Source organism: Zasmidium cellare (assembly GCF_010093935.1).
Source record: "Zasmidium cellare ATCC 36951 unplaced genomic scaffold M409scaffold_59, whole genome shotgun sequence".
NCBI classification, from domain to species: Eukaryota; Fungi; Ascomycota; class Dothideomycetes; order Mycosphaerellales; family Mycosphaerellaceae; genus Zasmidium; species Zasmidium cellare.
The window spans coordinates 71,816-98,488 of NW_022987003.1; the positions used below are offsets into that span (position 1 = coordinate 71,816).

General features: G+C 50.9%; 15 protein-coding genes across 15 annotated transcripts; 7 read left to right on the top strand and 8 right to left on the bottom strand.

The window, feature by feature from the left end:
* Window positions 1–67: 67 nt before the first annotated feature.
* On the top strand, window positions 68–595 carry M409DRAFT_30069 (uncharacterized protein; the record flags this gene model as incomplete). Its single annotated transcript, XM_033809746.1, has 1 exon — window positions 68–595. The coding sequence occupies one exon, from the start codon at window positions 68–70 to the stop codon at window positions 593–595; it is 528 nt and encodes a 175-aa protein (XP_033660340.1).
* A 112-nt stretch (window positions 596–707) lies between these two features.
* M409DRAFT_30070 (uncharacterized protein) lies at window positions 708–1,725 on the bottom strand (the record flags this gene model as incomplete). Its single annotated transcript, XM_033809747.1, has 2 exons — window positions 708–1,567; window positions 1,620–1,725. 2 exons carry the CDS (start codon window positions 1,723–1,725, stop codon window positions 708–710), a joined length of 966 nt encoding a protein of 321 aa, XP_033660341.1.
* A 368-nt stretch (window positions 1,726–2,093) lies between these two features.
* Window positions 2,094–2,768, bottom strand: M409DRAFT_30071 (uncharacterized protein; the record flags this gene model as incomplete). Its single annotated transcript, XM_033809748.1, has 1 exon — window positions 2,094–2,768. The coding sequence occupies one exon, from the start codon at window positions 2,766–2,768 to the stop codon at window positions 2,094–2,096; it is 675 nt and encodes a 224-aa protein (XP_033660342.1).
* Window positions 2,769–3,806: 1,038 nt separating this feature from the next.
* Window positions 3,807–4,695, bottom strand: M409DRAFT_60801 (uncharacterized protein; the record flags this gene model as incomplete). The annotated part of the gene is made up of 2 exons (XM_033814580.1): window positions 3,807–4,456; window positions 4,497–4,695. 2 exons carry the CDS (start codon window positions 4,693–4,695, stop codon window positions 3,807–3,809), a joined length of 849 nt encoding a protein of 282 aa, XP_033660343.1.
* A 315-nt stretch (window positions 4,696–5,010) lies between these two features.
* M409DRAFT_71014 (uncharacterized protein) lies at window positions 5,011–5,960 on the top strand (the record flags this gene model as incomplete). Its single annotated transcript, XM_033819000.1, has 3 exons — window positions 5,011–5,130; window positions 5,177–5,644; window positions 5,712–5,960. 3 exons carry the CDS (start codon window positions 5,011–5,013, stop codon window positions 5,958–5,960), a joined length of 837 nt encoding a protein of 278 aa, XP_033660344.1.
* A 1,191-nt stretch (window positions 5,961–7,151) lies between these two features.
* Window positions 7,152–7,651, bottom strand: M409DRAFT_31959 (uncharacterized protein; the record flags this gene model as incomplete). Its single annotated transcript, XM_033810244.1, has 3 exons — window positions 7,152–7,243; window positions 7,311–7,383; window positions 7,448–7,651. Coding segments are annotated over 3 exons (369 nt in total), but the record flags the coding sequence as incomplete, so codon positions are not given.
* A 767-nt stretch (window positions 7,652–8,418) lies between these two features.
* M409DRAFT_71015 (uncharacterized protein) lies at window positions 8,419–9,644 on the bottom strand (the record flags this gene model as incomplete). The annotated part of the gene is made up of 4 exons (XM_033819001.1): window positions 8,419–8,727; window positions 8,804–9,164; window positions 9,207–9,294; window positions 9,347–9,644. The coding sequence occupies 4 exons, from the start codon at window positions 9,642–9,644 to the stop codon at window positions 8,419–8,421; spliced, it is 1,056 nt and encodes a 351-aa protein (XP_033660346.1).
* Window positions 9,645–11,664: 2,020 nt separating this feature from the next.
* Window positions 11,665–12,209, top strand: M409DRAFT_30076 (uncharacterized protein; the record flags this gene model as incomplete). The annotated part of the gene is made up of 2 exons (XM_033809749.1): window positions 11,665–11,962; window positions 12,019–12,209. 2 exons carry the CDS (start codon window positions 11,665–11,667, stop codon window positions 12,207–12,209), a joined length of 489 nt encoding a protein of 162 aa, XP_033660347.1.
* Window positions 12,210–12,750: 541 nt separating this feature from the next.
* Window positions 12,751–14,249, top strand: M409DRAFT_71016 (uncharacterized protein; the record flags this gene model as incomplete). Its single annotated transcript, XM_033819002.1, has 3 exons — window positions 12,751–13,092; window positions 13,128–13,755; window positions 13,831–14,249. 3 exons carry the CDS (start codon window positions 12,751–12,753, stop codon window positions 14,247–14,249), a joined length of 1,389 nt encoding a protein of 462 aa, XP_033660348.1.
* Window positions 14,250–14,817: 568 nt separating this feature from the next.
* Window positions 14,818–15,759, top strand: M409DRAFT_60806 (uncharacterized protein; the record flags this gene model as incomplete). The annotated part of the gene is made up of 3 exons (XM_033814581.1): window positions 14,818–15,243; window positions 15,324–15,424; window positions 15,483–15,759. The coding sequence occupies 3 exons, from the start codon at window positions 14,818–14,820 to the stop codon at window positions 15,757–15,759; spliced, it is 804 nt and encodes a 267-aa protein (XP_033660349.1).
* Window positions 15,760–17,398: 1,639 nt separating this feature from the next.
* M409DRAFT_30081 (uncharacterized protein) lies at window positions 17,399–18,521 on the bottom strand (the record flags this gene model as incomplete). Its single annotated transcript, XM_033809750.1, has 3 exons — window positions 17,399–17,999; window positions 18,052–18,267; window positions 18,319–18,521. 3 exons carry the CDS (start codon window positions 18,519–18,521, stop codon window positions 17,399–17,401), a joined length of 1,020 nt encoding a protein of 339 aa, XP_033660350.1.
* Window positions 18,522–19,014: 493 nt separating this feature from the next.
* M409DRAFT_60808 (uncharacterized protein) lies at window positions 19,015–20,328 on the top strand (the record flags this gene model as incomplete). The annotated part of the gene is made up of 2 exons (XM_033814582.1): window positions 19,015–20,189; window positions 20,241–20,328. 2 exons carry the CDS (start codon window positions 19,015–19,017, stop codon window positions 20,326–20,328), a joined length of 1,263 nt encoding a protein of 420 aa, XP_033660351.1.
* A 430-nt stretch (window positions 20,329–20,758) lies between these two features.
* Window positions 20,759–21,821, bottom strand: M409DRAFT_60809 (uncharacterized protein; the record flags this gene model as incomplete). Its single annotated transcript, XM_033814583.1, has 2 exons — window positions 20,759–20,885; window positions 20,938–21,821. 2 exons carry the CDS (start codon window positions 21,819–21,821, stop codon window positions 20,759–20,761), a joined length of 1,011 nt encoding a protein of 336 aa, XP_033660352.1.
* Window positions 21,822–22,377: 556 nt separating this feature from the next.
* M409DRAFT_30084 (uncharacterized protein) lies at window positions 22,378–24,205 on the top strand (the record flags this gene model as incomplete). The annotated part of the gene is made up of 2 exons (XM_033809751.1): window positions 22,378–24,003; window positions 24,062–24,205. The coding sequence occupies 2 exons, from the start codon at window positions 22,378–22,380 to the stop codon at window positions 24,203–24,205; spliced, it is 1,770 nt and encodes a 589-aa protein (XP_033660353.1).
* A 539-nt stretch (window positions 24,206–24,744) lies between these two features.
* M409DRAFT_71021 (uncharacterized protein) lies at window positions 24,745–26,591 on the bottom strand (the record flags this gene model as incomplete). The annotated part of the gene is made up of 5 exons (XM_033819003.1): window positions 24,745–25,440; window positions 25,496–26,133; window positions 26,194–26,268; window positions 26,318–26,374; window positions 26,432–26,591. The coding sequence occupies 5 exons, from the start codon at window positions 26,589–26,591 to the stop codon at window positions 24,745–24,747; spliced, it is 1,626 nt and encodes a 541-aa protein (XP_033660354.1).
* Window positions 26,592–26,673: the final 82 nt, after the last annotated feature.

Below are 26,673 nucleotides of genomic sequence, written 5' to 3' on the forward strand. Positions count from 1 at the left end.
TTTCTCGATCAGCTGAACTTCCGCCTCACATCAATCACCACCTCCTCTGCCCTTCACGAAGCCCCAGATGTTCCCCATAATAACACCAGGTATGGATGCGTCGGACTCACAAGTAACAGCCAAACGCCTCAAAGAGATCTGCGTCAGCTACATCGAAGGCTTGAATGCCCGCGACTTCGATCCCAACTCACCTCGCTGGCAGGAGACTCTCGCCCCAAACTTCCGCCTCCTGGTCACGAGCGATGCTATGTTTGAACACCTCACCCCGAGCTTAGACGTCGCCAACGAGAACACCAAAGACCTAGACATCACAGCCATGTGCGAAGTCCTGCGGCAATCCGCCGAAGAGAACCCCGGATGGCGTTCTCGACTCATCGACGCGGCTGTGACGGTTTATCGCGACCAGAAGGCTGGGTTCGTCAAACAGCGGCCCAAGGCTGATGCGGAAGTTTGGTGCAGTTGTGAACATTCGGGGGTTCCGGAGGGAGTTGCGAGGAGTGCCATGTGGGTTGGATATTTTGCTGTCTTAGATGGGGAGTGGAGGCTTGTTGGGGCGAGACATGTCAGTGGGATGGGCTCGCCGGATTTCATTTGAAAGTTTTGAGGGGAATAATCAACAGACTGCATATTACATTTGGTCAGAGATGGGACTCTTCATACCGAACGCTTCGCAATCCCTCGAGGACGGACCGCGGGCTTCTTGCGTTCTACAAGCCAACATGACTCGATAGCCAGTCCAGTCCAGCGACGGCCTCTTTCCACTTACTGCCTTGATCGGTGGTACCGACGCTTGCAACGTGGTCGAACAGATGGCCCGCATCGTCAACCAGCCTAACTTCGCTCTTGACACCGGCATCTTTCAACACTTTCTCGGCCCTCTTCACAATCTCGACATCTCTCCCGGGCACAAAATCATCCACACCATGAATGATCATAGTCGGCGGCCACTTCGCATCCACACGAGCCATAGGATCGAGTGACACAAAGTCACCGTCCGGAGAAAGATGGCGCGTCCATTGCCCACGTTTGAACACACTCGCTTGCCAGAGAACCCTCACAGGGATTGCTTCGCCTTCTTTTCTTCCGAACACGAAAGGTGCCGCAGAGATCTGTTTGCCGGGAGGACTGATCGCAGCCCGTTGCTCTTCCGTGGGCGTGCAGTCAGGAATGCCATCAAAAGGAGGCACACTTGTCGGAAAATGTGCTGTGTTGTTGGGATCGGCGAAGAACAGTGCTGGACAAAAGGCTGTCACCGCCTTGACGACATCGATGTGCAGCGATCCTATGTGGAGAGCCAAAGTTCCTCCGGATGAATGACCCATCACGACAACTCGTTTGGGATCTATTTCCACGCCATGCTCGCTTTTCAAGGCCGCTGGAATGATCTCTGTCGCCCATGAGTACGAATCCTCTGCGTCCTGGTAGATTTGCTTTCCGGTCACTTGTGGCAGCAGTCGATACTCGGGAACCACGACTAGGAAGCCTCGATTTGCGAGGTATTCTTTTTGGACTTTGGGTGTGGTCTCTGCGTCTCCGGCCATGAAGCCACCAGCATGAAAGACCAGAGCTATACGAGTCTTGGTCAGCTGACAGTAGTTCAAGCTCGTCTTTCAACTCACCTATCGGCCTCAGGCTTGATCCTGAAGTTTTGCTGGACCAGTAGACGTTGGCGAACATGGGATTGCCGAAATCATCGTTCTTGTACGGAAGGCGGATCGATTCCATCTTGTTGATGTTAATGCGTGGTTTTGATAATTCAGTGATCTGAATCTTCACTGAGGTGTCCTTTTCTCAAACCTTACATGTGCGATTCCACACTCCTATTATCATCTACAGACCCTGGCTGAGTTCGGCACCGATTCGGACAGATGTTGTCGCGAGTGGCACTGCACTTCTTTATACGGATGATACGTCCGTAGCAGTGGCTTGAAGCCTTCGGATGTAAGACTCGGAGAATACGGCTCCTTCGTTCAAAGTGCTCACTTTGGAAGGTGTGCCATCCAGCAACGATGGGATGACTCAGACCAACGGATGGAGGGTTGAGTCGAGACAATCATACTCAAGACTACCCTCTGAAGACGATTTTCCTATATTCAGGTCTCATCCGAGAAGAGCAATTTTTCACCTTCCTCGGCCATGATTCTTTTGACGCTCTCCAGCTTTTCGACTTTACGAGCAACTCCACCGTACCTCGGATACTGTCCCATGTCAACGCCGATCATATGGCCCCATCGATAGAATGTATGCAGATACACATCGACGACAGTCAACTCTTCGCCAACCGCATGCTCGCCGTCCACCCTCTGATCGATCCGGTCGAAGCAGGACAAGACATTCTGAAATCCCTTCGCCTGAATACTTATATGTGCCCCCTCATCCGCAGAAAACCTCGCCGGCCTCCAATAAGCTCCAAACCCATTCCCATGCAACGATCCACTCAACCAATTCAACCACTCATCCACCTTGGCGTTCTGCATAGCCGTTGCTCCCAGCAGCTTCCTATCAGGTGCCAAGTTGGCGATGTATCTCAGAATAGCTGGATTCTCCGTTATGACCTCACCGTCCACTGAGAGCGCTGGCACGTATCCACTCGGATGCATGTCACGGACGTACTCGGCGTGCGTGAAGCTCTTGTCTGCTGCTTCGTATCCATGTGGTCCTGGCGCCATCTGAATGGAGGTGAAGGGAATGGCGAGCTCGGTGAGGAGGATGTGGGAGACCATGGAGCAGGAGCCGTTGCGGCGGTAGAGAGTGAGTTTTGGTGGCATTGTTGGAGCTCGAGGAAGTGAGAACCCGTTGATGAGAGGTTTGTCACCAGCTCAAGCCTGGTATTTGTGCGAGCCCCTAGCGATGCTTGCCAAGGCTGCGTAGCAAAGCAACCGTCCAGCAACGCCACAACCCTACTTATCTGTGTAAGCCAACATATCTTTAGGTCCGACTCATTGCTGGTTGAAGCACTCAATGGGCGCAAAGGTCATGACAACCGGCAGGAATTCCGCACAGTGCGGTTTGCGATTACTACAGCAGTCTTGAATTCTAATATAGCTGTGCAGCGCTGGTCTAGGGCACGCGGAATCTCGACGCAGCCCTACATGGGCTTGCAGGAGTCCATGGGCTGCCCTCTTCAGATGCACGACACATGGCTCCTTTCCGCGTTGTGACCTATCTCATGTGCTGTCTTCGCTAAAGTGTCGTGAATATTTGTGGGATCACTATCTTGTCCCGGCGCGTGCTGCAGGAAGCAAGGAGACTCCACGACTGCGATGCCTTGCCAAACTGCCACAGATAAGCAAATCACCAGATCAAACACGCGTCTCCGTCTGACACATATTCTCTCGCGAAAGCGAGCCAGGCTGCGTGGTTCTGGTTCACCTTAGTCTCTACTGTCCACCAAGCTTGTAGAAATCGCAAGACATTACGGGGATTGTCCGATCCCATAGCTGTGGCAACTTTCTTGATCGTCTGCCCTACCCATTGGCGTACTATAAGAGGCTTATGCAGGAGGCCATTGAGCTCTGCACCGGGGTACAGAAGAGTCTCCAGAGTGGTATATTTGACACTGGTCCGTTGCATCCATTTCGCGAGGAGGGCGTGATTGCTTTTCGGAAGATGGTGAAAGATGCTCTTCGCGAGCATCTTGAGCAGGAACGTCAGGCTGGCGGAGAGCTGTGGCCAGCAAGAGAGGGAGGAAGCTACAATATCAGTTCATCAGAGTTGCAGTTGTAAAAATCCCGCCAGCAACTTGGCTGTAGGAGGTGCCGAACCACAATCTTATACAGATCTATTTCAATGATATAGGAGTGAATTCACGCTGCAGCCATGCTCGCCTTCTTCTGCTCGTACGCCTCTTTCCAGACTCCTTCAGGATGTTCCACGAGCCATTTCGCTATGCCATCTTGGAATGAAGGGTGCTCTCTCCAATACAGATTCTCGCCGCTTGCCTCCACGATCTTGCCACGGTGTGTGTCCTCCTCAAGCAAGTATTGGTACGCTCGCATCATAGTCTCCATCGATGTGCTATTGCCCGATGCTCGAACTTTCTCAATCAGCCCCGGAGGACCAAGGCCTGTGTCTATGAAAGCTGGCAGGATGGCGTTGACGGCGATATTGTCTGATATCAGAAACGTGGGGCCAAGGCTTCTCACCAGCCCAACTAATGCGTACTTTGCCGCGCTATAGATTGGGTTCGTTGTGAATCGGTAGATGCCCATTTGTGGCGATGTGACGATGAACTTCTTTTGTGGAGTCTCATTCTCCGGTGCTGATTCGGCTTTCTGCTTGCGTGCATAGTGGACGAAAAGACGGAGTCCATAAAGTACGCCGTTGAAGTCGACATCGAGGGTCTTGAGATTTGGCTTGCTTGGTTCCGAAGTGGACACTGTCGAGTACATGTCGTCGCTATCGGATATCCCTGCATTCGCTGCGTGAACATCGATTCGACCGCTGTCGGCGAATACTTGCTTGAACAGAGCTGCTTGAGACTCCCATGACGACACATCGGTATGGATGAATGAGGGTGCGGGTAGCTGCCTGCCTGCTGAGTGCGGCGACTGATGAGGCTACGGTGGAGCCTTGTGGTGAGATATCGGCCATGTAAACCTTGTAGCCAGCTTGGTGGAGTCTCTTGGTCAATGCGAGTCCAATACCAGATGCAGCTCCAGTCGCGATTGCTGTGGGAATCTTCGTGAGCGCCATTTTGAGATGATTTGCACGCAGCCAGGATGTGATGTTCAAAAGCTCAAGCAGCCGTCATGCTTCATGTTGGCTCCTTTTGTGCGTTTGGCACAATGTCACTCCAAACGAAACATAGGTCACTTCCGACTCCGATTCAAACTACTTCGTCATGTCGGTGCAGAGCGTGAGCCCGAGAGCCGCATAGATGATCTAGGTTCGGCTGAACTCAGTCGTTGAGCCGAACTCAAATTCCTTGAGGCAAGGCTGTGAGCCTGTTGGTGATATAAAGCCAACAATCCTGTCAGCTTCCTTCTCGGTAAACAATCCTTTGTAAAGATGTCGCCATTTCAGTCAAGAGACTTATCGAGTGCAGCACTGTTCAGTGTCCGCGGGAAGGTGGCTGTCATCACTGGCGGAGGAACAGGCATTGGGGCGTCGATGGCGCTTACTCTTGATGCAAGTCATTTGCTGCGATTCAAAACTTTCACTAACGGGTCTCCAGGCCAATGGAGCCAAGTCGGTGTACATTTTGGGTCGACGTCTTGAAGTCCTGGAAGAGACTGCGCAGAAAGCAAAGAACGGCAGCATTCGACCCGTGGTAGCCGATGTCGGCTCCAAGGAATCTCTGATCCAGGCGAGAGAGCACATCACTCAACAAGAGGGCTTGGTGGATGTACTAATAGCCAATTCTGGAGTGACTGGTCCTAACGGCGGCTTCGACAAGCTTTATGCAGACGGACAGCAACCTTCGCTCGCCGAGCTTCAGCAGTGCGTTGGGGCGATCGACATGGCTGAGTTCACGTCGACATTCCATGTCAATGTCACAGGCGCATTTTTCTCAGCTATCGCTTTCCTCCCCCTACTGGAAGCAGCGAACCAAACGCGGCCCCCTTTTGCACCTCGGGCTCAAATCATTGTCACCTCGTCCATCTCTGCGTTTAATCGCGCTCCATATCTCGGATTTGCGTACGTAACATCCAAAAGCTGCCAGTATTCACATGGCAAAAGAACTGGCTACTACACTTGCACCATATAAGATCCGCTGCAATGTGATCGCGCCTGGCTTCTTCGTCTCGGAGATGACAGAAGGTCGATGGGGCAACGGTAAGGATCCTACAATTGAAGGAAATGTGTCTGGGACGGATGTTCCCTTGGAGCGGACCGGAAAGGAAGACGACATCGCAGGCATGGTACTGTTTCTTTGCAGTGCAGCAGGGGCATACGTGGATGGATGTGTTCACTTGTTGGATGGCGGGAGAGTTGCCGTGGGAAACTCAACGTATTAGTAAAATCCACCAAAGATGAGAGAAGACTTGATTGGCTAAGAAACACTGCAAAGGGAACGTTTTCGACAATGGGATTTGGGCAATTTTGTGTACACTGGTCTATAAGGAGCGTAATATGGATCTAAAATCCAGCATGTACAATCACTACGATAAAGACACTGCCACACATGAACAAACTCCTACCCGCGCGTCGCTCGTCCCAAAACATCCACTTCACGAACAGCCCGAGCTTACTTGTCGTTGGACTGGATCTGTGTACCACACTCCACCGTTGTCACCCAAGTTGGCTTTCCGTCCTTCTCGACATTCAGTGGTGCAGCACTGGTAACATCGCCCAAGGACGCGCCCCACTGACCAGAGACCTCGCAGATGACGTTTGGCACCGAGGACGAGACAAACGAGATGGTGGAAAGGACCTGGTTGATCGAGATGGGGCTTCCAGTGAGAGGAATCTCCTGCTGTCTTGTGGTATCGTCAGGGGTATTTGAGAATGCGAGCCGAACTGTGGCACCAGGGGCAGCGGACACAGAACCCACAGAGCCCGTCGAAGTAGCAGCTGAGGCGGTCGAAGTGCAGTCCGCGGTCTTGGTGAGGGTGATCAGCGTAGTAGCAACAGGGGTTGAGGTCACGACAGAGCCAGTCGTGGTAGCAGAAGCGACAGAGACACTTGAGGATCCTGAGCCAGAAAGTACACCACATTCGACAGCAGTGACGAGAACTGGCGCGCCATGGTTTGAGATGTCGGCGTCAGAGTTGGCAGTTGCCAGTCCTACGACCTTGCCACCCACGGTAGCGGAGCATCCGATCTTGCTGATATCTGTAGCACCGTTGGCAACGACGAGAGATAACGTAGTGAGGTTGACCGGGGTTGCTCGTGAAAGGCTTGTTGTCCAACGGCACAGTGACTTGTAATGTGAAGTCAGAATCGGAAGCTGATGCGCCTGCAGCGGTGTTCTCATCCTTCAATGCGAGGATAACGCTGTCGCCTGAGGTACCGGCAGTGATCGACTGGGAGCTCGAAGACGATGAGGTAGTGGAGGTAGAAGACGACAGGGAGGCCGAGGTTGACAGAGAGTTTGACAGGGTGGTCGAGGTTGATGTCAGGTTCGACGTCGATGTAGAGTTGGAACAGGCGGCAGGAACTGGGTCGTTAGGAGTAAAGGTACCGCCCTGGATAGTCTTGCCTGGGACGTTTGCAGGGGCCTTGGCCGCGAGCTGGGCGAAGGTGCATTGAGTCTTGCTTGGATCAGCAGGTGGGTTGATTACAGCCACCATTCCAGCTTCTGTTGGTCCAAGCAACATTAGTAAACATGACTGACATGTGACAGAGCAGCATCTGAGTGTACTTACGGCAGTGCTTGGCTTGGGCACAGTACAGCCAGTGGGGCTTGGTGTCTTTGATCTCGACGGTGAACGATCCAGACTGGATGATCAGTTGTCAGTATGCGTGTACAAATCCGGTCTTATTCCCTACTTACGCCACCAACGTGAAAGCCTGCGAAGATGCCATCGTGGAGGGGAACGCAAGGGTTGTTGAAAGACGATTCGACGACAGTATGGTTCTTCTGGAGGAAATTGAACGAGACGAGGTCGCCAGGCTGAGCGAAGATTGCGTTTGGGTTGTAGACAAGATCGGCACCTCCAACGTGAATGACATGGACGCGTTGGGCTGCGATGACTGCTGGCAGGAGAGCGACGGTGCTGGCGATAGTTGTGTAGCCCATTTTGTAAGCGATGGTATTCACTAGCAAAAATTGCAGATAGGACCAAGGAAATACAAAGGAAAAACAGAAGGAAATTCGTAAAAGGGTTGTTTGGAGTCTTGTTGTTGTTGCGAGGCGATGTGTTGATGATGTTTCTCAGATGTCTTGGTGGCCTCACTCTTTATACAATTGTTCCCTACCGCTAGAACACAGCTGTCCCCCGAGTCGAGAACCTATCTGCCTCTGCCCGTTGTTGGCTTACGCTCACCGTTTGAAGCTCAGCCATCCTGTCTGTCCCGTCCACCAAAACGCCTCCCAGCCGCAAAGTTCAAAGCAGCAAGTTTGTCCGGATTTTCACTAAACGGGACCCAAATCTCCGACTTAGGGTATTGCGCCCGCAGAAATGCGACTATATATATAGTTTGCGCTAGGACAGTGGTTTGAAAGCACATTAAATAGAAATGTGGCTACACTAGAGGACTTTAGCACCAAGCCTTTGGCCGTCGACAAGCTCATGCTTCTCGATGAAGCTTGAGTCTTGGAGCACGTGGCAGCTGGAAGCGTTGTTGTTTCAGGTAATCTAGACGTGGCTGGTGCACACTGGTGCATCTTGTCTCTTCGGAAGGATGCGAACAGAGATGCAGTGCAAGCGTGGTCGGACAACAGTGTCACGCGTCCGTCGTCAGGCTCTGTGCACGGTGTTAGCGGTCAAGACCAATTGATGATCATGAAGTGATGCCATAAGCTCATCTATTTCAGCTCCATGGTATTGTTATGCCTTTATCAGCAGACTGCTTCGCCAACTCAATGACGCGGATAACATTGCGGGACTCTTCTGGCTTGACCGCGACATCTCTTTCACCTCGAATCGCGCGAGCGACGTCCTCGTAATAGTCATAGTACGACCCAGGTAGACTTTCAAATGTCCTGTCAAAGCTAGTCGACGCGTTTTCGGGCACTGACTTGCTCATGACTCTCGTCGACAAGAATCCATGAAAGTCGCGAGGCTCTACACCAAATGTCGCAGTTCCGGGACGCAGGCCACCCATGAGATGCTCAATCTGCTAGTCACCTCCCATCTGCTCAGAAGTCAACATACTGCGGTAAGACGCCGTAAACCTGCACTGCGAGGATGCGTACCTTCATGAACGTTCCCTTCGTTCCGCGAACGTGGAATCTCAATTGCTTATTCGCTGGGCCGCAGCTGACAACGGTTGTCTTGAGGGTACAGACAAGGTCCTTCTTCTCACCAGCGTACTGCAAGGTGACAGTGAACGCATCGTCGACCTTGCAGTCTTTTCTCAAAGAGCGAGTCCAAGCCGTGACCGAAGCAGGTAGTCCGAATAGCTGCAGTGCTTGGTCTATAGTATGACCACCCAATACATATAGCATTCCGTCGCCTGGCACTGGCTTGTCCCAAATCAGCGCTCTTAAGTCGTCCATATCATAGCGGCTTTCGAATTCGGTGATCTCCCCGAGTGTCCCGTTTTCCACCAGGTTTCTCACTGTTCGGAAATCAGAGTCCTACCGCCGGTTCTGGTACACCGTCAAGATTTTCCCGGCTAGCTTCGACAAGGCAATGAGATCGTCTGCTTCTTTGCTGGACATAGTAAACGGCTTCTCGACAACAACTAGAAGCGAGTCAGCTAATCTATTCTTCTCAGATGATCAGCAACTGCGTACCGTGTTTTCCAGCCCGGAGAGCACGCTCCGTCAACTCAGCATGCATGTCGACATTGGTGCAGATAACAACTAGCTCGATCTTGTCGTCGGCGAAGAAAGCCTCTGATGTCCTATAATGCTTGGAGTCCGGGAAATCGATGGTGCAATGCACGCTCTGAGCGACGCCCGATCCCTTGGGGGCCTCTCTCCGTTGCAAGAAAGCATGAATGTCTAGTTCTGGATTTGGCGCGATGAAAGGCAAGTGGTATGTGACCGCCGAGCCTCCATATCCAATAATTCCAACCTTGATGGGCTCCATGTAGTGGTTTTACTCAGGGGTTGAATAGGTACAAGACCAGAGCTTGTATGTAAAGTTGGGGTGGATCTGAGTGTTATATCGCCTTCTCATCGAGGGACAGCAGGCTGTCCATCTCAAAGATCCTACAAGATACCATTCAACATACGAAATACGAATGAGGGCAATCAGGATTGCACATCACTTGTCCGCCGTCTGGTCTCGGCATGTTGTTCGGCTGTGGTCGGCGTACATGGGAGAATACTTCCAGAATTCTCTTGCGTTTCGGTCTGTGGCCTATCAGACTATGAAGGATGACCGGAAAATCGCGTCCTTGCCTTCCACTTTCGAGGCTGCAGCTCTTCGGGGCCCAGAGACCATCGGCGAGCCCTAAGACCCGCTTAATCACTGCACCCTTAGCAAGCTGAACCAAACTTCTGCCAAGCGATGACGAGGTCGTCGGCCTACGGTCGTAATGAAAATCATTCTTCCTAGTGGACAGTGACTAATATGTCCTAGCCGCTACTCAAAGGAACATCTGTGTCCCATTCTCTTGCGCGAGCTCAAGGACGACTTGGGACATCATTCTTCACATTCTTTGTAAAACCATCAACTGGGGCTCTTCGTAACGAAAACAGGGTTCTAAAGCGGACTTGCAAAATGCTTGGAACACGGGATCGCAGTCAAGCAGCCAAGGATCGGACCGGTAATGCATGTGATTGATGCAAGGCCAGAAAGACCCGATGCGTCGGCTGGCCATCGGTTCCTTGCCAATACTACCGGGCGAAAAGGCTGCCTTGCAACTACACTCGAACGGCAAGACAGAGGAAGTACAGCATCAGCTTACCCGACACGTTAACGTCCCGGTCTCCAGGGTGGCAAGGCCTGAATGACGACAATAGCGAATTATCCGGTGCGGCAGTCACCGTGGCCCGACAATTGGCGTCGACGCCATTGACCGCGGACCAGTCGTGCCCTGACGAGTCGACATGGCTAGCTCTGGGCAACTTAGAAGGTCCATTTCTGGCTGCCGATTCTCATAAAGCGAGCACGTTGCTGAATCCGATTGATACAAGTAGTACGAATTGTCCTCGCCAGATGACATCCCAGCTGCAAAAAGCATTAGGAGTACCGGAGCCTACACTACAAAAGCCTCAATGGGAAAGCGATGGGTGGTTCGAGATCGAACCTTTGGCCTTGCCCGAACCGCCACCTCGGAGGGCAGCAATTAGATTCTTCGAATCCTATGCAAGATTTATCGGAGGCCTGTTCCCCGTACTGTCTCGTGCAGAGTTCATCGACACCTTTGATCGCGTCACCGATGCTGCATTCCAAGCCAAGAGTCGAGAGGAACGTTTAAGTGCGTGTCAGACACTCATAAAAATCGCGCTTGGTATGTTGTATTCGGTCAATCAATGGACCAGTCATGCAGGGCCTCCTGGACAGGAATTCTTCAAGCAAGCCCTTCGATTCCTGCCGCAGCCCCATGAAGGTGGATCTGTCACATTTGTACGCTGCTTGTTGTTGGCCAGCTACTTCATGCAGATCTTGAATTGGAGGGATAGCGTTACATCACATCTTGGATTGATGGTTCGAATGGCTATCTCCTTGGGATTACACAAGGTTCACAACTCACTTCCGTACGAGGAGTGCTACGGAAAACACTCCCTTTGGCTGGTAGTATACACCATGGATAGGTGAGTAGTCATATGTTGATTTTCTTGCCGTGCACTGAGTATATACCGTAGAACATTGGCTACACGATCTGGCTACGTCGACGCAGTGTCCTACGAAGATGTGCATATGACACTACTTGAATCAAATGTGAATCTATGTACATGTGGCTTGTCAATTGCTAATCTGTCACAGCCGGAAGTGATTCCTATGAGTGCCACGCTTCACCAACATGCAACGTTGGCCAGGATTTTCGGCAATCGTAGTAAAGATATAACTGCAGTCGACAACTAGTATTACTTTTTGATCATAAATTGTAGATATCCGCGTATCCCATCGAATGCTGACGCAAAATCTGTACCAACATACGATGGAGGTCCTGGAGGAGCTTGAATGCTGGCTCAAAGGCAAACCGCAGCTTCGAGAGGCTGATTTGGAGACAAACACTTTGACGCCGGAAACAACAATGCTCATGCTCCAGTATCATGCCTGTGTTGTAATGGCTGTACGACCACCGACACTTCGCGCCCTTGAACAGAAGCTTAGAATCAGCTCTGAAGCAAATTCGTTGCGAATTGATTCACTGACGCAACCGATCAGCTACGCCGTCGGCGCAGCCTGTGCAACTGTGCGTACTTTGAGGCGCCACGCTGCGGCTCGTGGGCTAGGTACGTACTAAAAGTAAAGCCCCTTTGATCCTGTTTAATGCTGACATGTTGAACAGCTGTCTACGGCTTTTTGGACGGCGAACAGGCATTTTCAGCCTCTCAGCTTCTGATCATGACCAATGCGGCCGTACCCTCTTTGCAAATTTCTCAGAGCATCATCACGTACTCACTGAACGTTCTTGCCCATATTGCAGAAAGAGGGAACGATGACACTCGCCAGCAGATGGAATCATTGATCCGACTTTGAGATCGGCTGCGGCTAGAAGAAGTTTTCAACGACGACGCTAGCTCTCTAAACGTTGAAGACGGTAAGAATGGCTGCGGCGAGAAGGCAGTCGGGACGTCCATTTCCATTCCGTGCTTGCGATGGATATGAGCGAATTTGGCAGCGGTTTGGCGAAAAGCCTTCAACCTTGGATAGAAGAGTCGATGCAATGTGGGCTGCAAGGGAAGAAGGTACAGAGAGCCGGAGACGCAGCACACTGCCAGAACACATTCAGCGAAGAGCATCATGAAACTTCTCTGTCTATCATTAGCGGTCAACGAGTCGAATATTGTTGATGCATTTGTACACAAAGCAGACTCATGTGACGTCGAACTTGCCCACATTGCTTTCGGGAATATGATGCAATCCTCCGAAGGCTGATTGTGACAGAGACCCGAAGCTATCGGCTGGGCTTGGCGTCAGCCGACTTCTATCAGGCTGTGGGAATCCGCAAAGCGTCATCAGATCGCTTACAATGGCGACATGCAAGGTACCAGCAGCGTGTAGACTCAAATCTTTCAAAATGTCATCAGCAAGTTCCGACTTTCGAACATGGGTAAGAGAATTGCAGGAGGCGGGAGACATTCAGCCGATAGACACCTCTGTGGATCCACACCTCGAGCTTGCCTCCGTCACTCGAAGATGCTACGAGAATTATGAGCCCGCTCCACTCTTCAACAATATCGTCGGTCGGGAGGGCAATGGTCTCTTCCGTGTCCTGGGTGCGCCGGTCGGGATTGGACGTTCGGAAATTCGCTACGGTCGCATCGCGAAGAGTGTTGGACTTCCATCAAATGCTTCCGCTGAAAATATTGTCAATCATCTCGTAGAAGCGAGAGACAGACCACCAATTCCACCAATTCAGGTCGCCGGCGGTCCATGAAAGAGAACATATTGAAGGATGATGATGTCAACCTCGAGGCTCTTTCGGTGCCCCTGCACCACATGCAGGACGGCGGCAAGTACATACAGACTTTTGGAATGTTTGTCGTTCAAAGTCCGGACGGCAACTGGACGAATTGGTCTATCACTCGGGGAATGGTGTGCGGAAAGCGAAAGATTGTAGCCCCTATCATGCCAAAGCAGGACATTGAGACAATATTTCAGCTTTGGAAGGATATTAATCAAGACATGCCATTCGCTTTGGCATTTGGCGTGCCTCCAGCTGCGATCATGGTCAGTGGAATGCCCATTCCGAAATGGACAGACGAAAGTGAAAACATCGGCGCGGTCACTGGCAGGGGTGTCGAGGTCACCAAATGCGAGACATGTGACTTACTAGTGCCCACGTCGGCTGAGATTGTTATGGAGGGCACTGTATCCAGGTTCGAGACTGCGGCTGAAGGGCCCATGGGAGAATACCACGGAATGACGTTCCCAAGCCAAAGCCACCAACAGCCGGTTTTCAACGTGGACGCGATCACATATCGGGACAACCCAATTCTACCGCTCTGCATAGCGGGTCGAGCGCCAGAGGAGAATCACACCGTTTTTGGGTTGATGCAATCCGTTGAATTGCTCGCGACATGTTGAAAAGCCGGTCTTCCAATACGTATGGCGTGGTGTCCTTTCGAATCCCATGATTCGGCATTCGTCCTCCAAGTCGATCACACTCGACTTGTGAGGATGCGCACCTCTATGAAGGCCTTCTGTGAGCTAGTTGGTCATGCGGTATTTCAAGACCCGAAGATGGGCTGGTATATCCCGAAGCTGTACATCGTTGGCGAAGATGTTGACCCCTCAAAGCTAGAAGATTTGTTCTGGGCCGACTCAACTCGATGTGAGCCTGGAGCATCTGAGTTTCTCTTTCACGGACTTTCGACTATACCGATGGTCCCTTATATCGCGCAATGTGATCGCATTGGCAAAGGCGAGGCTGCCAAAGTCATTCGATGCTGCTTACTTCCTCAGAAGTTCACCGAAGAACATTTGCCCTGGGTGGCGGCCTCGTTCGAAGGGTCGTTCCCTGAAGAAGTCAAAGACCGCGTGAACAAGCGATGGAAAGAGTACGGGTTTCGGTAACGGTCGATCTTTACCCGCGATCGTTGGCGCAGTAGCCTTATCCGCGCTCGCGAACTTGAGCCTCACGTGTGTAAACATTTGGTTAAGAACGAAGAGTGTAAATGCTAAATTTGTCTTTCAGTGTCAGGACAGTTGAAGTATCGGAACCAAAAAGTCAACATGTCTCACCTTGTGCTCAGCCGCGGTGTGACCATGACTAGACTAATGGCTAGCTTTGTCCGATGCATGCCACGGGCTGACAGTCCATATCAAGCTGTTGACACGGGCCCAGCTTGGCTTCTATTACCTTAAACGGTAGCACAAGGTGCGGGAACTAACCAAGTAAAGATTGATGCACGCAAAGTCTTGCCATTTGCAATCAATGACCTATTTCAGAATTGCCCTTGACTGTCTCACGATATCGCCTGACCATGTAACAAAGAAGACGTTACCGTCGGCAAGGCCGTCGTACAACCATGTTGCATCGGTCCATTCTCTGACCAGCTGAAGGGCGCCTTACGCAGAATATATAAATTGGAACGAAGTACCATTATGATAGGCATACACAGAGAGAATCTCAAGCGGCATCATGTTCAGTAAAGCCATTACCACCTCTCGACTTGCAAGCTGTGCAACGTTTCTCCTTGCGTTGGGCGCGAAAGGAGCCTTTGGCGATACCGCCATCGACAATGATACATTCCAGAACGATCCAGCTGGTGCAGCCATTCAGGCGGCTCCATTGTGGTTCTTGCCCACCAGTACTTGCTTTCGATCCCCAGCAGAAGTGAACGGAGAACAGACCAACGGAAACGACCCTGACAACTGCAACATCAACAAGATCGATAACAACTGCCCTCAGCAGCCTGATTGGCAAGGAGCTTATACCAAGGCCAATTCATTCCCGACCTATTACTACGTCAAGTACTGTGGCGATCTGGATCAATGGCGTATTCTCTACGATGTATACTTCACAAAGGACACAGGCCATAAGAGCGATTGGGAATGGGCGGTGATAGTACGTTGGAAACGCTGTGCCAACATGTGCGAATCCCAGAGCTGCACGCTAATTGAGTGTTTCATATGTACGTGTTCAAGAACAATGGCAACGGCGGCTACAACCGTGACAGTGTAATTATGGAGCAAGAAGGCAATCACGGCTACTCTGCGTGGTCTTCAATTCCGGAAGCATTCATCGAGTAAGTCACGGCATCGTCCAACGCAAATATCTACGTCGTTCTCATCAAAACATTGTAGCAACATCTACAACAACGACGGCTCGAACGGAAACCATGCCAAGCTCTACGTTGCGAAGTGGCATCACTCGATCCAGACCAGTCCTAACAGCAGCTTCAAGAGTACATGTCCTCCAGGTTTCAAGGACGATTTCCGTGCAAACGACTATTATTGGGTTGCGTCAGACAATCTGGTGTCAGACGACGTGATTGACCCAAGCTGGGTTTGGGGCAAAGCAGACTCGTTCCCTGCTAGCTTCCACGACGGAGGAGCTCACGACATCTGTCGTAATCTCTAGTCACTTGTCGTATTCTTTATGTCCTATTTGTTCTTAAAGTTGGTAGCATGAGTTTGACTCGAAGAGATTGAAGGCAGATATTGAAATGAAAGAGTAGTTTGGGGCCCCAGAAAATCAATTAACAGCTGAAAGAGTGACATGTGGACTCTATCCGCCAACGACTGTCTTCCACCAACAGACTTGTAGTAATCGCCACTAGAAACAAAGACTAGCCTCTGACGTACTGAGTACCAGTGACCTGCCAAGCATCGTAGCTGCCATGTCCAAACCCTGGCAGATCGGAAAGGTACGTGCAGACATTGTTCTTGTCGCACACAACCTGTAGAGTCGAATTTTAGCTGCTTAGGCCACCAGATATGACTACAACAGGCGAAAGCTGACCAAGTTACCCTGGTTGCCGGCTTTGCGGATGCAATTGGTATTTGGCGTCTCTCGAATGTCGTGAGGTGCCACGCTTTCGCTGGTACACACGCCACCACAGTCATGGGTGTTCGAGTTGAATTCTGTTAATCATGAATCGTCAGCTGGCTCTGGTCAGTACAGAATCAGCCGTTGACGACGAACGATCGCAAGCTGTAAAGTCAACGGCTTGAACAGCGGCCAAAAGGCCAAAAGTGGCCAAAATCGTAGCAAACTGCTTCATGTTGATTTCGAGGATGGATAGACTTGGGTGTTTTAAGTCTTGATGGTTCGATCTTGCTGTGGAGTTGACTTCGTACCGAAGACTCTGGGGCTTTATATACACCCGGAGTCTTTCGCGACTGTCGAGCTCAGTCTGTCAGTCGGAGAATTTGACATCAGAAATGCCAAGACGTGACATGATTTTACTGAATTCCCAACATTTGACATGCCATAAGAGCAGCTCTATCATGAGGACACACTTGTTGATACAAGGGCTTATGCTGCATGAGACGATGTAAGGACGTGCTTGGGCAAGCTATGCATTCAAAACAACCTACCACTGCAACATCTTGAGCGATACGAGACGCAGTTGCATCGTGCTAAACTTTGACAAATGCATAAGATAATCCAAGCTAGTGCTCGTAACATCTTTGTTTAGGGTCGATGGATGAATTGCTTTCGAGTCTCAGGGCTAGTGTCGAGATCGCGGTTGCACTAATTGATGAGAAATCAAACGCAGCTTGTGTATGGGTCGAGAAATCTTCGTTGCTTGGTCTTACCATGACTTAAATGAGAGCTTCATTTCTCAACTCTTACATGCGCACAACACTATATCGGTATCTCCTGCTGCCAGTAGACACTCATTCATGTAATTTATCCGGAGATCTGCCGGCTAGCGCCAAATAGAAGCTCCAGCAGCTAAGTCAGGCTGAATCTTTGGATTTGCAGTCGAATCTAACGCCAAGCTTTCATCCAACTTGACTCTCCACCATCACTCGTATTCATGTCCCTTTATCAATTTATCACCATAATTATCCCATGCCCTAACGCCCGAAATTCTGTGCCCCGTCCGACGGTCCACGATCTTGGCGAAGGCAGGGTTTAACACGTCTCAACCCATAATTACATACGGAGCAATCTGGCGACTTGATGGATTCGCCAGCTCCGCTGAAGATTGATCAAATATTGATGCTACGTTCTGAGAATTGTGACTCGAAGATGCGCCTATCAATGTACTCTATTCTGCCATGTACGGGATACCAGTCAGCTTGAACGTTCGCTCATCCAAAGCAGGCTTGTTGACTGGCTCCAAACGATTGTGGGGATCATCCTCCTCGCCCCTTTTAGCAACATTTGAACCAACGTGGCGCGCATTTGGCCAATGTGTGGTGCCCACAAACCGCTCAAAAGCATCCTTCTTCCTCTCCAAATCCTCCTGTGTCGCATGCGCCACTGGCATATAGCACGTGTACGCTGCGAACCGAGGCTGCTGCGTCTTCGAGCTAAGATTGTAATGCGGTGTCCGCGAATCCCAGACAAGCAAGTCACCAGGGTCGGCGCAGACTTTCTCCCACTCGTATCCTTGTATCTCGAGCCACTTCATGCCGTTGTCAGTGAATCCGAACCATTCGTTCGTCCAGGCGGGGATTCTAGGCTCATCCTTAAAGACTCGGTGGTACTCCTCTGACACGAGATGGGCGCCTTTGCAGACGATGAGGCCGCCGTCATCGGGACCATTGGGGAGAAGGTTGACTAAACCTTGGAGGCAGCGGAAGCCGGGCTTCAAAGGGTCTTGGTCTTGATGTGGCCAAGGGACGTTCTTGGGGATGTCGGTGCGGCTTTGTTACAGATCAGCGAACACACTCAAAATAGGGACGTAATTATGCGTACTTCGGGAACCCAAAGTTGATTGCATCGAAGGAGACTATCAGATCTTTCGTGTCGTAGACCTTCTCGAAGGCCGCTACCACGCCAGGTTCGCCACGAATGGCCCATGCGAAGTCCTCATGAGTTACCGCATACTGGAGGCACATTCCTTTCTGATCGATCCAAGGCAAATTGTCTCTGTGCACAGTCGACAAGTCGTTTCGATTGAAGCCCAAATCGCTGTTACTGAGATCAGTGCTGCTTCCCGGAACTGCTGTCTATGCCACGTACAATCCCTCCAACCAACTGAACATGGCATCGGCGTACTTCCCTGCTCGCTCCTTTGGAACTGCGCCCTTGATCACGGCGTATCCATCTCGAACCAAGTCGTCCCTCCAGTCGCCGTACTTTGGGTCAGTTCCGTCGATTTTCAGACCTTCAGAAGTTGCAACTACCGTCAAAGGAGCCACAGTGTTGGTTGCAGTGACAGACATATCGGTTTGGACGAGCACTTCCCTTTTCTTGGTGTATCAGTCTGACTACATGGAGTAACAGACGAGAATAGAGCCAATAAATGACCCACTGTGGTGTGCTTGGCTTGGGGTCAGTCGGATTAGTCGAATGTCCACCAGTTCCGAGCCTTGGGTTGTGGCAGGGCTGCCACTTGCTCCGCTCCCACATTCGCCGAATCCTTCTTCGCCCACAACACCCGGCTCTTGCGCTCACGAAATGGTGTAGATGGAGACGATGTCTTCGTAACTATCCCCATGTCATGCCCCGCCTCCACTTCGATCCATGGTCTACAGCTTGTGGGCAATGGCGGAAGTCACATGTCAAGATGTACTGGGGGAGGTTCTAGCCGCACCACCGCACCTACGGAAGGACTTTTGTCTCTCATCTGGACAACTATGATCAACACAGCGTTGTCAAGAACGATCACGATTTCAGTCCTCCTCTCGGTTCTAGTCCTAACTCAGCCGATTCGAAATGGCCTCGTCAACTCAATTCCAGATCATCATTGTGGGAGGCGGTATCGCCGGGCTGTCGGCCGCCATAGCCTTGCGAGCACCAGGCCGCCAAATCACAATACTCGAGCAGTCGCGACTTCACTCTGAGATCGGTGCGACGATCTCGCTGCAACCCAATGCGTCCAAAATACTGCGAGACTCCTGGAAACTTGGCAAAGATGAGCAAAAGATTGCGAGAGGAATGGTCGATCGAGGATTCCGAGTTTATAATCCCGAAGCCGAACTGGTAAACCATATACCATTACTTGAAAAGCAGGAGTATGGTGCAGACAGAATCATGTACCACCGACAAGACCTTCATGAAAGCTTGAAGCAGGCAGCAACATCTACTAGACGACATGGACCACCAGCAGTGATCAGAACATCTTGTCGAGTGACAAAATGCGACTGCGAAGCTGGCGTTGTGACGCTAGCAAGCGGCGAAAAGTTGAAAGGGGATCTATTGGTGGGAGCGGACGGTATTCACAGCACAATCCGACAGTTCGTGCTAGATCAGCAAATCGTTCCCAGGCCGACTGGTCTATCTGCATATCGTCTCATGGTCCCTAGCGAGATTCTTGAAGAGCAAGCCCCGGATTTCTGCAAGAACATCTCTCCCCGAGAGCCTTTCACTTCGATGATAATGGCACACAGCTGTCGACTGATCATGGGACCTGCTCGTGAAGGCGACATCTACAGCATGGTGGGCCTTGTCCCGGACGAGAAGATGAACGAAGACCCTGACAGCAAGCAATCGTGGGTCTCTCGTGGACATTTGCACAAGATGCTGGAGACGTATCACGAGTTCCCAGAGTGGATCAAGATCGTATTTAAGCTGGCCCCTGAGATTGGACTCTGGCAGCTTCGCGATACTGATCCACTGGAAACCTGGACGAAGGGCAAAGTAATTGTTATCGGAGATGCCGCACATGCGATGTTGCCCACGCAAGGCCAAGGCGCTAGCCAAACCGTTGAAGATGCAGAGGCTCTAGGAGCTTTCTTTGAGGACATCGCCGACGTTCCAGATGCAGATCAGATTGCAAGCATTCTAGGACAGATCTTCCGTTGTCGTTTTGAGCGAGCCAGCTTGATTCAGAAGTACAGTCGAGATGTAGCCAAGCCAGCAACTGAGAAGGGCAGCAATGAAGTCAAGATGTAAGTTTGATACTACTGTCCCTGGTGCAAAGATAGCTGACAGTTCGGCAGGCGGACAGATGAGTTCATGGACTACAACTGCTTGTACTGTGGTGCCAAGGAATGGCAGAAGGGGCAGATAATGCAAGCAAGTGCTTGATGCACATGGTTGAGTTCCTCAGAGTCGTACGCACAACGTTAGAACATATTTATGCAGCTGAGGTACATTCACGAGAAGGAGTACCATATTGAATCGTTGATGTCCGGATTCTACACGACAACGTGGCCGCCACGAAGGACAGATTCTACGACGATTGTTCAGGATGGACACCTGGCGCAACTCATTTGGCGCCGACAACGCATCCAACATATGCACAGTCATCAATATAGGGGTTACTTACCGAACAACTTAACATCGCTCGTTCAGATCTGAGAAGTCTATACATGTTGGGAACATGAGGCAAAGGAGTCGCTAATGCCTATGTTCTTGATTTCGTTCGCTATATCAAATGGATGGTCGCATTCACGCGCTATCAAAATACAGAATGGAGCTCACTCCACAGATCGCACTTGTCTTGTTTTATCTTTGTTCAGTATGCTTCTACAGCCGCCAGCTGAAGCACTCTTTTCGTGATCTCTGGCTTCTCCCGCGGCTCATACCGGTTCAATGGATCTTCCACGCCGTTTCTGAGAGGGGGCCCTTGTTCATGAATATTGCTAGATGTCGTTAGTATGCGTGACCTCTTACAATCGTTCTTGTTCTACTTACCAGTGGGGCCAGTGAGTAGTGCCATGCCATCGCTTGAATAATGCAGCCTTGTGCTCGAGATCCTCCTTCTTCGCGAACTTTGCCGGCGTCATGCAAATGTACTGCACATGCCTGATACGGTCGCCCTGTGGGAAGCAAGCATAATGCATCGTCCGTGAGTCCCACAAAGCAAGGTCACCAGGCTCGAGGTTTGTCTTGATCATCTCACAGCCATGGTCTTTGAACCATTGCACATCAGACTCCTTGAAAATGAACAAGTCCTTGAAGTCATAGTCCTCCGGTGGTTTGTCCTCGTGGTCGTCTTGCTCTCTGCTCTCGCTGAAGAACTGGTCAAAGAGCTTGCTGCTCCCCTTCATAATGATCAAGCCTCCATCCTTGGGTCCATTGGGCTGGTAATTCAGCAGACCCTGCACGCACTGCATGCCCTTACGCTGCGGGCTCTGATCGCAATGTGGCCATGGGCTCCACTTGAGGTCCTTCTGTCGTGGCAGAGTGATATTCATGCCGTCAAAAGAACACAGCAACTCGTCAGTCTCCCAGAGCTGTGCGAACGTCTCCTGTACTTTGGGTTCCGTACGTGCCTCCCAGACGAACTTTTCATGAGTGCTGGCGTAAGCAAAGTACATGCCGCCCTTGAAGCTGACGGGAAGATGTTCTTGAGTCCAGGTACTCTCATCGCTGGGGTCGAAACCAAGATCGAAAGATTGAAGCCATTCGATTTGTTTGTTGCGATAGTATTGTGCTCGCTCTGGAGTGATGACGCCTTTCACAATGGCAAAGCCGTCACGATGGAAGTCATCACGCCAGTCTCCATATGTGGTACCGTCGTGCTGGATCAAGTCGACGCCAGAATCCGGGATTGGCTCAGTTGCGTGTGGGACCATCTCGACTTTTGACTGGAAGAGATTGAATAAGAAGGTGAGAGTGACTGGTATGCGGCAGGGAGTGTCGAGTCAGTGCGCTTTGGGACAGGATCTTTTTGTTCTTTTGAAACTGAGCTAAAATATTCGCGATCACTTCGAGATGCTGAATATCGCTTGGAGTGCCGCCCCACCGTTCCGAGTACGTGCGACCCACAAATTGAGGAGGCAAAGGTGTTCCGGGTTTAAGCTTTCGTGGGATTCATTCACTTACTTGGATCGGAATTTGTGGGCGCCAATCAGAAGCCAGCCTCGGGGCAGCTCGCGGCGCGTCTTCCCCAGACGCGAGAGTGCTTTCCTGCGGCAGTCATCCAGCGGCATTTTCAAAGATGTCTGGATGACTAGAATGCATTCACCTGAAAACGGCAAGAGGTCTCCTTGTCAGGAAGAAGATTCAGTCTTCCGCCTTCCTCACTTCTTCCCCCTCTGCCTGCTGTCCTTGCCCACTTGAAAGCCCTACCATCATTCGTGGACCAAGCAAGTTCTGCAACAACCGAAAGCACAGCTTTTTGAATCAATCATGCCAGTACCAGTACAAGTAGCATACAAGCCAATTGGCAAGCCCGAGATCGGTGTCAACAATTACCAAGGCTTTCATCCCGGCAAGACTGAAGTTCTGCGAAAGGGATGGAATGGATACAAGGCCAAGGCGCTTCAAAGCGACATTGTTGTTGAGCACGATGTCGAGATAGTCGTACGAGACGGTTGCCGACTCTATGTGGACATCTACAGGCCTGCAGACTCCGACGAAAACATCCCAGCAATCATTGGCTGGTCCTGCTATGGCAAGAAATACAGCGCCCTTTGCATGCTCCCCATGACTGTCTGGAACTGCTGTGTCAACGAGAAAGACTTATCTGGAATCGAGAAGTTCGAGGGAGTGGACCCACGGAAGTGGTGTCCGAGAGGGTATGCTGTTATCAGCGTGGACTCGCGAGGCACGGGCAACAGCGATGGGCAGATACCTATCATGGGGTCTCAAGATGCAGAGGATTCACACGATGTCATCGAAGCTCTGGCACGAATGCCGTGGTGTAACGGGAAAGTCGGCATGGCAGGTAACTCAGCACTGGCCATCATTCAATGGCACACTGCATCACTACAACCGCCACATCTAGCAGCCATTGCTCCTTGGGAAGGCTCAGGGGATCTATTTCGAGAACAATTCTGCCGCGGTGGTGTCTTCTCTATGAGCAACTTCGACCTTATCACAAGAGAAATCATTAAGGGAAACTCTGGGGTAGAAGACTTCGCGGAGATGTACCGGCGTAGCCCTGTGGCCAACGCTTACTGGAACGACAAGCGCCCAGACATGACGAAGATCAAATGTCCTACATTCATTTCTGGCTCGGACTTCAGCTCCATTCACACCATGGGTGCTGTGAGAGGGTACATGGAGATCAAACACGACAAGAAATGGATCAGGTGGAGCTCACACCAGGAATGGTATGAGCTATATTGCGATGATCACGCAGACCACGAGCTCCGCAAGTTCTTTGACCGCTTCTTGAAGGGCGTATCAAATGACTTCGAAGAGGCGATTCCAAAGGTGCGGTGGTCAGCTCTGCAGTTTGGCGACCGGGAAGCAATTGACAACATCGAGTACTCCGACTTCCCGATTCCAGGCACCAAGTATATGGAGTTCTGCCTCCACGACCATACTCTCAACACTTCAGCTGCGAAGGAGCCGACAATTGTGTCTTACAATTCTGAAAAGGCTAGCGACTTCGCCGAGTTTACTCTCAAATTCGACGAGAAGACCCGCCTCATCGGTCTTCCAAAGGCTGTCTTGTACATATCATGTGACGATCACAACGACATGAATGTATTCGTGCACTTAAGGAAGAAGGACAAAAGTGGCCAGCCGCTGCTGCATCTCTGCTTTCCCTTTCATGCTGCACCAGTCAACTCCATCGCTGAGATTCCAGAGAAGCAACGGCAGAGCACAAATCTTCATACTGGCTCAGTCGGTGTGCTTCGTGCATCTCATCGAGCATTCGATCCGCAACGCAGCATCCACCCTCAATTTCCCTTTCATCCACATGAGAAGGAAGAGAAGATCACACCTGGTGAGATTGTAAAGCTGGAGATCGGAATTTGGTCAATGGGTGTCGACTTCGATGCTGGAGAATCCATCAGTGTTCAGGTAAGCAATAAAATTTCGGGCTTGGACATTGATTTGCTTGTTGCTAACATGTGTATAGATTGGAGGTCAGTTTCCCAACATCGCGGAATACAAGGCCTGGTCAGAGCCTCGACCTGAGCATGAACGGAACAAGGGCGTGCATAAGATCCATATTGGGCCGGATCATCCGTCGAGCATCATTTTACCTTTTGTACCATTGTGAGATATACTTGGATTTAAATAGTTAGGACGACCATAACATGCTCTGTGAATCATATTATTTAATTCCGTACGACTTCACTCCTAGAGAGTACTGAGTCAACCAAGAGCAGCCGACATTCAGCAGATGATCAGGCGGGTGCAGTATTCTCCTTGTATGTGTAGACCAGAACGTCTTAAGTTGTAGTTGGTGAGGGATTGGAGAGGATTCTGGGCATTTGGTCAGTAGTACATTGAATAGGAGGCTCAAGTAGTGCCGCGACTACCTTTGTACAGTGTGCTCGGCGACCCAGAAAAGTCAGGTCGCCTCGGAATGAGTCGCTCTGCCAATGCAATGTGAAGTTGGAGATCTCAACGACTTTAGGAGCAAATACTACGACATAGCTAACTCGTATACACATGATTCCTTCTGCTAGACCAGTGACTCTCGTACAACATTGGCTCAACACACATTCCATCCGCTAAATAAGACATCTGGTCAAATATGCCCCATCCCGTAAGATCATCAGCACTTGTAGCGTTTGAATGTGCTTCTTGTAGATGTCAGTGCGACATCGACGGCCCAGAAGTCTCCTTCGTTACCCATCTCTCGGTGAACTTCCGAATCTGTTTACCATATACAAAAATGGGAATTCCGAGAAGTCCGAGTGCTGCAGTCAAGCCCCCATATGTTCCAAACGATCCATCGTATCCTGATGTCTCCACGAATTTGGCCACTCCATAGCTCGTACCGAAGCTGATGAAACCTCGCAGTGCTGTGATTACCACCAACACCGGTGCCGCTCGAGTCGGGTATGCGTCGAGCAGGTAAGTAATAGCAGCGATATTGGCACCAACGAAGGCGAAGTAGTATGCTGCGTATGACCAGACGATTGTAAACCAGTGATATTTGTCTGGATGCGAGCCTGCTTGTCCGTAGAGCACTGCTGCAATGACGCCGATGGTCACTGGAATCCAGAGCAGAAGAAGTCTGTTCTCTGGGTAGTGAACACCGCCATGCCGCTTCGCGCGCCACTTTATGACATAGTCTGAACCATTGCCCAGGAGAGGCAACGCAATCAGGGCAACGACGATTTGACCAGTGTTGACATACGACGCGGACTTGTCAGCCCAGTTGTACGGAGGTGCCGTGATGATGCCGGCATAAGTCGTGCCCAGGGCGATGTTCACGCCAATAGTAAGGCCGTTGAGCAAGAAAGCCCAAAGAACATTTGGGAAGAGAAGGATCTGGAATGTATGCTAGAAGTCGCGGTCAGTAAAGCTCTTGGAGTGTGGAAAGGCCAGAAAGGCTTACTATAAATGTGTACGCTCCCTCTTCCCAGTCCATCTCATTAACAAACATGCGCATGTCCGATTTGAGCGTTCGAGGTTGGTATCTTGCCAAATCCAGAGCTGGTCGCTCTGTGATCCGTACTGGCCGACTGACAGCAGCAGGATCGTCAGGGTCGGTGACCTGTCCGTATGCAGCCAGTGTGCGTTGATATTTTGACTCAGGTGCTAAGAATATCGATAGGACCAAGACCAAAGCGCTCAGCCCGCCACCAAGTATGTACCAGTTTCCAGGCCCAATTGATCCAGCGATAGGGGAAGCAAATAGGACGTATATCGCAGCAATGATCGTCTGGATTGCTGATTGCCACATCAGGAATGTACTCCGTTCGTGAAGGAAGTGGATCTCTTGAATCATCATTGGTACCAGAGCTTCACTCTGCCCGGCGGCCAAACCGAGCACCATCCGTACAGCCAAGTGGGCCTCGTAGGTCTTGACATAGGCTGCACCGATTGCAGACGCGACGAGCAGGGCGCAAGAGAACAGATATACGGGACGGCGGCCAATAGACATCGCGATTGGCATGAAGACGAGGTTTCCAACGCCCATGAACATGCTAGGATAGGTCATGAGCGCTGTAATGTCGCTGTAGGTAGCTCCACCTGCGAAGAAGATGTTAGCACACGCTCGAATATAGTGCCATCTTGGATGAAACCACGCACGAGCCGCGTACTCCGGGATGTAGAACTGGAGGAGGCCGCCAAAGCCTGAGACCAAGGCTAGCCCGAGGCTGGAGACTATCCCAATTGTCAGCAGTGTATTACGTTAAGCAAAAGGATCTCGTACATGTAGACAGCAGTAAGATGAATATAACCTTCCTCCATCTCGGCAAGTTCAGAGGGTCTTTGGACTATGGATCAGCTTTTTGCGGCCATCATTTCAGAGAAATAGAGAGGGCACCTCGAGGGTCAGCACTGGGTGAGGGGATGAGGAAGACCTCCTTGTCGTCTGTGACCTGAACAGCGCCGATAGCAGCATGTTTCTGGACCACCTTGATGTTTTCGTCATCACTGCTGGCGACTTCGTATTTATCCACGGTGGTATCGAATTTTTTGTCCATCGTCACAAGATGTGTTAATGAAGCAGGTTGTTCATCATCAAGAGATTGCTACCGATGCCCATCACAGGGGTATTATAGACAT